Source organism: Primulina tabacum, chromosome 1 (genome assembly GCF_025594145.1).
Source record: "Primulina tabacum isolate GXHZ01 chromosome 1, ASM2559414v2, whole genome shotgun sequence".
In the NCBI taxonomy this organism is placed as follows: Eukaryota; Viridiplantae; Streptophyta; class Magnoliopsida; order Lamiales; family Gesneriaceae; genus Primulina; species Primulina tabacum.
This window is the reverse complement of record NC_134550.1, coordinates 44,917,664-44,927,805: the sequence shown is the minus strand read 5'-3', so window position 1 is coordinate 44,927,805 and position 10,142 is coordinate 44,917,664. Positions and strand designations below refer to the sequence as shown.

Sequence of the window (10,142 nt, the reverse complement as noted above, 5' to 3'; positions counted from 1 at the left end):
TCGACGAGTTTCCTGTAAAAGCCTGCCAGTCCAAGAAAGCTTCTAATGTCTGTGGCATTCTTCGGCTTCGGCCAATCTAGAATTGCCTCCACTTTCTTCGGATCCACTGATACTCCTGCTTCAGATATCACATGACCTAAAAAGGACACAGTGCTTAGCCAGAATTCATATTTCTTAAACTTGGCGTAGAGTTCCTTCTCCCTTAAAGTTTGCAGAGTGAGGCGGAAGATGCTCTTCGTGATCTTCTTTGCTGGGAGAAAAGAAAAGGATGTCATAAATCAACACCACTATGAACCAATCCAGGAACGGCTTGAATACTCTATTCATTAGGTCTATAAAGGCCGTTGGCACGTTCGTCAGACCAAAGGGCATCACTGTGAACTCATAGTGTCCATACCTTGTCCGAAAGACTGTTTTTTGGATGTCTTCCGTCCTGACCTTCAATTGGTGGTAGCCCGTTCTCAAATCCAATTTGGAAATTACCGCGGCTCTCTTAGGCTGATCAAACAGGTCATCTAGCCTCGGAAGAGGATACTTGTTCTTGATAGTGATCTTGTTCAATTCCCTATAGTCAATGCATAGCCTCATGCTCCCATCTTTCTTCTTGGCAAAGAGTACTGGAGCTCCCCATGGAGACGCACTTGGTCGAATTTGCTTTTTGTCTAGCAATTCTTTAAGTTGCTCCTTTAGCTCCTTAAGTTCAGCTGGTGCCATTCTGTAAGGTGCCTTAGAGATTGGTTCCGCTTCGGGAATTAGATCGATTTCGAACTCAATTTCGCGATACGGGACTGTCCCTAGTAGTCCCTCTGGAAAGACGTCCGGGAATTTCCGCACTATTGGGATATCATCTGGTTTAAGTTCAATTTCCTCCTTCACTTCGCTGACCATTGCTAGATATATATCTTCTTCAGATTTCATGGCTTTCTATGTTTGGGATGCGGAAAGAAGTCTTCCGTTCCTTGGATTTGCCATGGTGCAGGACCTCTTTTTGGTATGGGGTTCGGAGCCTGACACTTTTTCCCTTACAATCTACCATTGCATTATTTCTTGCTAACCAATCCATTCCTAAGATGATGTCGAAGTCGACCATAATCAGTTGTATCAGGTCGGCGCTGAAAGTCCGATTGTTGATATTGATTCTACAATCCTTACGAATTTCACATGTTTCTATAGCCTTAGCAGTGGGTGTGGCTATAAAGAAAGGTTCAGATAGTTTTTCGGGCTTATGTCCTAACTTCTTAGCAAACCTTTTTGATATAAATGAATGCGTAGCACCACAGTCAAATAACACATAAGCAGGCACTTGCTGAATAAACATGGTACCTGACACGAAATCGTTCGCATCGTTTGCCTCCTCTTGCGTCATGGCAAACACCCTAGCATTCGGTTTGTTTTCCCGTGGTTTATTGGTATTCACCCCTGAGTTTGACCCGTCTCCTTTACTCAGTCCAGTTGTTCTGTTGGTGGCGTCTGGACATTCTGCCATACGGTGTCCTGGTTTCCCGCATCCAAGGCAGACACTGCTCGCTCTACGACACTCTCTCATGTGTCGAAAGTTGCAAATTGGGCAAGGTTTAATAGCTTGGTAGCTTGTGGTAGGCGAAGGCCCTTTAGATGGTCCACCGAACTGGTTAGGCTTCTTGAAAGTCTAATCGTTATGGGAGGACTGACTATTTATAGCCCTTTTGTTCTTATTTTCCTTCTCCCTACGCTGACATATCTGGAGTTTGAGTCAGATTTTCAAACTCACTCAACTTTTGCAACCTGACCTCAACTGGAAAGTACTGCTTGAGGAATACATCTCGGAAGCGCTGCCATGTGATTGGTCTGACAGCTGTCATGGCTGGAGAGACTGCTTCCCACCACTTACTTGCTTTGCCTTCATGGAAAGACACTATCACATCCACTCTGAGGGCATCGGGTATTTCTAGCAGTCCTATATGTGTTTCCACGCTTTTCAGCCAGTTTTGGCTTAGCTTGGGATCCACGTCCTCTTGGAATGTTGGGCACCTGTTTTTGCGAAGGGACTCGTAATGGATCTTGATCCCACCCTGTGGTGGAGGTGGAGGTTGCTGATTAGCATTGGGGGTCACTAACCCCTGAAGTGTCGTTGCAACAATGGTAACTATAGTCATGAGGTCTGCTGTGGTGGTTCATTGCTGCCTTCTTCATTTTGGTCATTGGTGTTGGCATATCGAGGGTTACGGTTCTGTCTTGGGGGTCTACCGGCCATTTCCTACAATTCATAAGTCGTTCTAAGAATTTGTTGCACAAATTGATAGAATTCATTGAATAATTTGTGCGAAAAATAAATTGACGTCAATGAGTGACCAAAATAACATCTTTTATTGATTTCTCAAATAAACATAAACAACTGAACGGAAATGTACCGGAATGGAAAGTAGCAACAACTGGAATAAAATAAATAGTCCTAACAACTACAATAGGCTAGAACATTCTAGCCTAAAACCTCTCTGACTCCTACTGCCTCCACTGGCACTGGCACTGACACTGACTCTTCGGGTTCTGGCTCTTCCTCCTCATCCACCAGTAATTGCTCCACTTGCTGCTGGAGCTCGTCCTTTTCCTCCGTGAGATGGGCCACCTGGTTCTTCAGGCCAATCATCTTCGCATATGCTTGGTTCAAAAGCTGGCGGCCGTGCTGTACCCGATTCCTGAGGGTATCTTCCTTCTTGATCAGGCGGCAGCTAACGCCTGAGAGGTTAATCATGGCCGCACAAGACTCCCTCAATTTCTGCTCGCGCACAGCACCCTTTTGCTTCTCTCCTGCAACTCAGTGGTGTAGCGCTCTATGTCCTTGTGAAGCCTTTCCTCCCGGTACTGGCTCGCCTCAATGTCATCTCTCAGTGCAATATTGTTGCCCCTTAACTGCTCGCACTGGTGGACTGCCTTGATCAGTCGCTCATGATATTCGTCCTTGGCTGTAGTCAGCTCCTCACATTCTTGTACCTGTCCTGCTAGCTGGGCCCTAAGCTGCTTGATCACACGGCTATGGTAGTTGAGGGCAAGCTTTTTCATGCGGAGAGCAGCTTGAGCTCGAGTGCGGGGTCGAGGGTTAGGAATAGGAGCTGATGGAGCCATTTCCTGAAGTCAAAAGAATGGAAAGGCTCAGAATAAGTTCAATTATATAGAGCAGAAAACAGTAAAATGCAGGAATAGAAATTTATCGAAAATTTTTCCAAAAATGGAAATTTTGGAAAGCACATGTCGAGATGATTCCAGAACAATCGACGAAATCGAATTCGGAGTTTCCTACGAAAAGTTATAGGCTCTACAAAACTTTCGTAAAACGGCAAAAACGACGTTTCAGAGGCCTAAACGAAGGAATTTCGCCATTTAGACCCTTAACTCACGAAAAGTCGTGATTTTCACTCATTGGACCGTTTTGGAGGGAATAACATTGGCCGATTTTTAAAATTCCACCGAAAATTTTTCCGAAAAAATTTCTTCCCAACTGGATTATGAACCTAGCGGCTCTGATACCACTTAAATGTCACGCCCAGGACCGGGGTTATTATACCGGCATTGTTTAACAACCACACGATCGAAAAAACAACCAGACTCGTAGTACAATATAAATCAAAACCAGTTTATTATCATAAATTTTCCAAAAGTACAATGTCTTTACAACTCGATAAAATAGAAACATGTGGAAACATTTACAATAAATAAATGACGAATTGACGAACTAATTAAAATGCTCGATCTCACCAGCCCCAAAACTGGTCTTGTTCTTCTTCCTTGACATGTTCTTCTGATTTATCAAGGGAGGGTAGAGTAAGGGGAGTGAGTGATATGGTCGTCATTCAGTAAGCGGGGGCCGTTCGAGCACAACATAAAAATATTTACACAATTTTCGAAAATAACACATAAACATATCATAATTTTCATTACATATCATCATATTCATATCATAACAGCACTGCGATTTTTTCCCCACATTCTATGGTTTACTGATATCAGTCCCTAATTTTTAATTATCTAAGGGGGCGAGACCATAAAACGGTTTTATACCACCATGAAGGGCCATATGTTGGGATTTCCGCCCATTTTCATTGAATCCTCACAGTTCCAACACGTAAACGTACCAAAATCGCACAAAAAACGTAGAAACAGAATTACGGTTCTCGACCGAATTTTTCGAAAACAAGAAAACACATAACCGAAATTAAGGATTTAAAACAATCCCACTTACGTTTGATATGCTTTGAAAAACGTGACTAGGGAAGAAGACAGAATTCGACTTCGCGCCCGGATCTGGACTTTTGCAGCGCTTCGCTCCTTGACAGAAATAACAACCAAAATTTAGTACCTATTTTGTGGAACTTGATTGTGACAATGGAGTAATGGATAGAACATTAAAGTAAGTGGAAGTTCAAAAAATTATGTTTTATGTGAAAATTATTATTTTTTGTTGTAGATAAAAATCGAGTTGACTCATCTCACAAATATAAAAGTGTAAAACAATCTTACAAGAAACTTATCATTTATTAATAGCAACAACTACCCCCATGCCATTATTATTGAAAATTCCATTATTTCTATATCAAAAATCGAGTTTCATATTTTTTCCATTTAATCCAAATTTCGAAATAATAATAAATATAAAATGTGGTGATGGATAATGAAATTGTCCGAATGTAAAAACGAAAAGAGTAATGATAGCTTCCGGCCTCTCACATGGGTTGGACCACTTTTTTGTTACACAACACAATAAACTTGTACTGAAATAGAAACATTTTCTTTTTAAGTACACCCGTACCATTCGTTTGTTCTTTTCTAAAATAATAATCAAGACAACAACATACAGTTGGTTATACATTAGTTGCACATTATATTTGAAATTACAAAAAATTATCATAAATGTTTTTTAAAAAAATTCAAATAAAAACATGAATAATTTTGTAATTTCAATTCCAATGTGAACCACAATTTACGTATGTAGTTTTCCTAAATTAAGATCAAATGTTATGTCTAACATAGATAAACACGATATTTTTTTTTTCAAAATATCATCGCAACTTCCTTGGGGCACATTGAAAAAGCCTTTTTCTTTTATTGCCCAGCAAAGAACAAGCAATTGCAGTCTTTTCAGTAAAACTTTAGTACCTCTTTTGTTTAAATTGATTGTGACAATGTAGTAATGGTTATAATGTTTTTGCGGAAGGACTCGTAATGGAACTTGATCCCGCCTTGTGGTGGAGGTGGGGGTTGCTGATTAGCATTGGGGGTCACTAACCCCTGAAGTGTCGTTGCAAAAATGGTAGCTATAGTCATGAGGTCTGCACGGTCCAAACTGATGGCTGGTGGTGGTTCATTCCTGCCTTCTTCATTTTGGTTATTGGTGTTGGCATATCGAGGGTTGCGATTCTGTCTTGGGGGTCTACCGGCCATTTCTTACAATTCATAAGTCGTTCTAAGAATTTGTTGCACAAATTGATAGAATTCATTGAATAATTTGTGAGAAAAATAAATTGACGTCAATGAGTAACCAAAATAACAGCTTTTATTGATTTCTCAAATAAACATAAACAACTGAATGAAAATGTACCGGAATGGAAAGTAGCAACAACGAAATAAAAGAAATAGTCCTAACAGCTGCAATAGGCTAGCACATTCTAGCCTAAAACCTCTCTGACTCCTATTGCCTCCACTGGCACTGGCACTAGCTCTTCGGGTTCTGGCTCTTCCTCCTCATCCACCAGTAATTGCTCCACTTGCTACTGGAGCTCGTCTTTTTCCTCCGTGAGATGGGCCACCCGGTTCTTCAGCCCAATCATCTCCGTATCTGCTTGGTTCAGAAGCTGGCGGCCGTGCTGTACCCGATTCCTGAGGGTATCTTCCTTCTTGATCAGGCGACAGCTAACGCCTGAGAGGTTAATCATGGCCGCACAAGACTCCCTCAATTTCTGCTCGCGCACAGCACCCTTTTGCTTCTCCTCCTGCAACTCAGTGGTGTAGCGCTCTATGTCCTTGCGAAGCCTTTCCTCCCGGTACTGGCTCGCCTCAATGTCATCTCTCAGTGCAATGTTGTTGCCCCTCAACTGCTCGCACTGGTGGACTGCCTTGATCAGTCGCTCATGATATTCGTCCTTGGCTGCAGTCAGCTCCTCACATTCTTGTACTTGTCCTGCTAGCTGGGCCCTAAGGTGCTTGATCACACGGCTCTGGTAGTTGAGGGCAAGTTTTTTCATGCGGAGAGCAGCTTGAGCTCGAGTGCGGGTCGAGGGTTAGGCATAGGAGCTGATGGAGACATTTTCTGAAGTCAAAAGAATGGGAAGGCTCAGAATAAGTTCAATTATATAGAGCAGAAAACAGTAAAATGCAAGGAATAGAAATTTATCGAAATTTTTTCCAAAAATGGAAATCTTCGAGATATGCACATGGATGGAAAGCACATGTCAAGATGATTCCAGAACCATTGACGGAATCGAATTCGGAGTTTCCTACGAAAAGTTATAGGCTCTACGAAACTTTCGTAAAACGGCAAAAACGACATTTCGGAGACCTAAACGAAGGAATTTTGCGATTTGGACCCCTAACTCACGACAAAAGTGGTGATTTTCGCTCGTTGGACAGTTTCGGAGGGAATAGCATTGGTCGATTTTTAAACTCCCACCGAAAATTTTTCCGAAAAAATTTCTTCCCAACCAGATTATGAACCTGGCGGCTCTGATACCACTTAAATGTCACGCCCCAGGATCGGGGTTATGATACCGGCATTGTTTAACAACCACACAATCGAAAAACAACCAGCCTGGTAGTACACTATAAACCAAAACCAGTTTATTTTCAGTGAATCCTCACAGTACCAACACGTAAACGTACCAAAATCGCACAAAAAAAACGTAGAAGCAGAATTAAGGTGCTCGACCGAATTTTTCGTAAACAAGAAAACACATAACCGAAATTAAGGATTTAAAACAATCCCACTTACGTGTGATATGCTTTGAAAAACGTGACTAGGGAAGAATACAGAATTCGACTTCGCGCCTGGATCTGGACTTCTGCAGCGCTTCGCTCCTTGACAAAAATAACAACCAAAATTTCGAAATTGTGGGGGAGAGTGGGGAGAGCAAGAATTCAAAATTTGCTGCTGGAATTGGTGTGAATTTCGAGTTATGGGGCCTACTATTTATAGACGCGGGATAAAAATCTTATCATACTTAGATTGTTACACCTTCCATAATTACGGGATAATCTTTCCATCCTATAATCGGTCAGAATATGTGAAGAGAGATCCTCGACTATTATGGTTGTTGCTTCATTGGCTGGAATGGCAACATGAGTAATGAGAGTTTCTTCTTCAGGCTGCAGCTCAGCCAATTCTTCCATGGGTTCAAGGCCTGGTTGGACTTTATCAAAATCAAATTGGGATAATGACTTCACCTCATCATCCACAGATGTTAGTGACATTTATGCCTAATGTTGCATTTGAGATGGAGACTGAGATGCATGATTTGATCCTTCGTTTGGTATTGGAACATCCTCCGGAATGGATTAACATATGGATTGTCGGAGTACCCAAATAGTTGTTCAAAAGATGGAATGTCAACTTTTGGCTGGATGGGAGTTGGATAAGCCTGACTTGTGGGAAATCTTCTATAGAAGGATTCTGAACAACCTAATTATATAAATTTCCGACTAGAGTTTCCTTTGTATGCATCTCAACCTCTAAACTTTGTGAAACTGTGGCTAGAAAGCTTACCTCTTGTCTCGTAGTATCAATATCCGGCTGGCCACCAGTGAGAGTCTCTTCCTCATAAAAAAAAGGTCTGAGAGTCTTCTTCTTCCTCTACAGGCAGCTCATACTCTTGTCTTTTCATCTTCATTGAAATAGATAGGGAATCCATTTTTAACTGCTGAATAATTGTTTAATAATCTAGGGAGTGAAGGTTGTGGGGATTGAAATTCTCACATTTTTGCTTAATGATCTCCCACAAAACAATTTTTTGAATCTCCAATCCTATAAAGTCTCTTTTTTGTAGAGCTTCAGAAACAAGTTCGGTTCTTGCCCGGTCCAAAATTTTATCTTCAAGCTCAGCCACATCAGCGAGCTTTTTATTTTTCTTGAATGTGAGAAATGAACGACGATCTAATGACTAATAGTCGACCCACTTGTCAAATAAGACCAATCTCATCTACATGTTTAATAGTCACGTCAATTGCGACTTGATCATTTGAGACTTTGGAATATACTTCCACTAACTTGGATTTGCCTTACTCCTTTGGGTCAAATTGTGGGCAATTTGGACCGCATACCTATAACTTCCGGCTCAACAATCTTAACTACTTAATAGTCTGGAGATTGGAACAATTGGAATTGGTGCTGGTTGGAGCGGTTCGGATACATGTTTTATCAACTTAATCTTCTTTACCTTAGGTTTTTATACTTTTTTTTATTCTATTCAGTAACTTTCTTTGATTCTCAAAAAACTTCTGTTAGGGAACCTTCTCCCTGCTCTCATCATACTTTAATTCTGAATACATACCGAGTTTTCTTTTAGTATATCTAGCTAATTTCTTGGGAGGTTTGAGTTTTTTCTTTGTGGCGTCTTGTTCTTCCATTTTCTCTTTCTTGATTTCCAACAACTCGATTCCTATTGGAAGATTCTTCTTCTTAAACATATTGACGGAAGTAGAGTTCATCAACTTGATTGGATGGAGCTTTGGAACATCCACTAGAATGACCTTGTGTTGTTCAAGTAGATAGCACAAAAAGAACAACAAATCCATATGGTTGAGGGACTCCCTTTATCATGGCCGTTAAACTAGAGAAAAAATGTCTAACCAGTTGGCCTTTATCCTGATGCGATCGACACAATCACCAAAAATTTATCGAAAACTACCTAGTCAAAAGCTCTTAACTTGGCCAAAATTGATTCGCTCACCAGATCGACGGGTAGATGGAATTCCACCTTCAAATTTTTCTTTAGACAGGTGAAGGAAAGTGGAAAGCCAGAAAATGAAAACTTAATTATCCAATGAGCAACATTATCCTCTAGAAGGGTTGCACATGTGTCAGTCCAATAGTTGGTAGATCAAACTTTTCGACAAACATCTTCTGTGTGATACTCAGATTTGAGCCTTGAAACCGTACACAGAACCATACCGTGCTTGACCTTTGCTAACGAGAAAAAATCCTTGAGAACTGGCTCAGACATCTTCATGCTGCAACCCAAGAACTTCCTTAGTCTGATCGTCTCCAACATTTTGATAATATGCACCATGGATTTGTCCTTCATTGATAGGACATATTAAAAGTCCACGATCAAAGTGTTGATGGAGTAGCTAGTCGTTTCAGATAGTTGTTGAAAACAACTTTAGTTGATATGTTGAAGTGTTAGGAGGCATGGAAAGTAATGAAATTATTTTGCAAGGAAATTTCAAGTATTCGAAAAAGAAAATGAGATATCAATATCTAGAATATATACGGCCTCAAAAAACAGTCTACATGTCTTCATATTAATGTCTTTTTTTTGAAAAAAATTGAAAAGTTTGAAATTGTCTTTTGGTGGGTTGTATTTGTCCTCGTGAAATTTAAAAGACATTTAAAATGCCGATAATAAAAGAGTATGTAATATATATGGAATTTAAATTTAAAATAAATTAAAATATTGGACAATTAAAAAAGATTTATATAAATTAGGAAGGTCAGATAGTCAGTGTACATGGTGAAGTCAAGTTTCCAAAAACTCTAGCTGAAGCAATCAAAGTTGTGTACCAGCTTGATATACTATTTCACCATCTTGAATTTTATTCTTCCTAAATTTATGCAACTAATTTAAATCTAAAAATTCAAAAACATTGCGAAAATATGAAAATTTAGTGTTTGATAATAGCGTAATGAATATTGCCAAAACTTGTTGATCTATTGAAATGTACTCTAGCTGGATGTCCTTATTCATTACACGATCTCAGATACAATGATGTCCAATGTCAATATTTTTAGTCTGAGAATGCAACACATGGTTGTATGTGATGGCAATAACACTGATAATCACAAAATATCGGAGATTCAGAGAAGTTAATGTCATAATGTCCGATTTGTTGTTGAATATAGAGTAATTGAGTACAACAACTACCTGCAGCTAGATATTCAGCTTATGCCGTAGAGGTAG

General features: G+C 40.1%; 1 protein-coding gene across 1 annotated transcript; it reads right to left on the bottom strand.

Moving 5' to 3' along the window:
- Positions 1-907: 907 nt before the first annotated feature.
- LOC142509967 (uncharacterized) lies at positions 908-2,135 on the bottom strand. The gene is made up of 2 exons (XM_075619593.1): positions 1,770-2,135; positions 908-1,648 (listed from the first exon to the last, which is right to left on the bottom strand). Exons 1-2 carry the CDS (start codon positions 2,133-2,135, stop codon positions 908-910), a joined length of 1,107 nt encoding a protein of 368 aa, XP_075475708.1.
- Between the last annotated feature and the right edge of the window lie 8,007 nt (positions 2,136-10,142).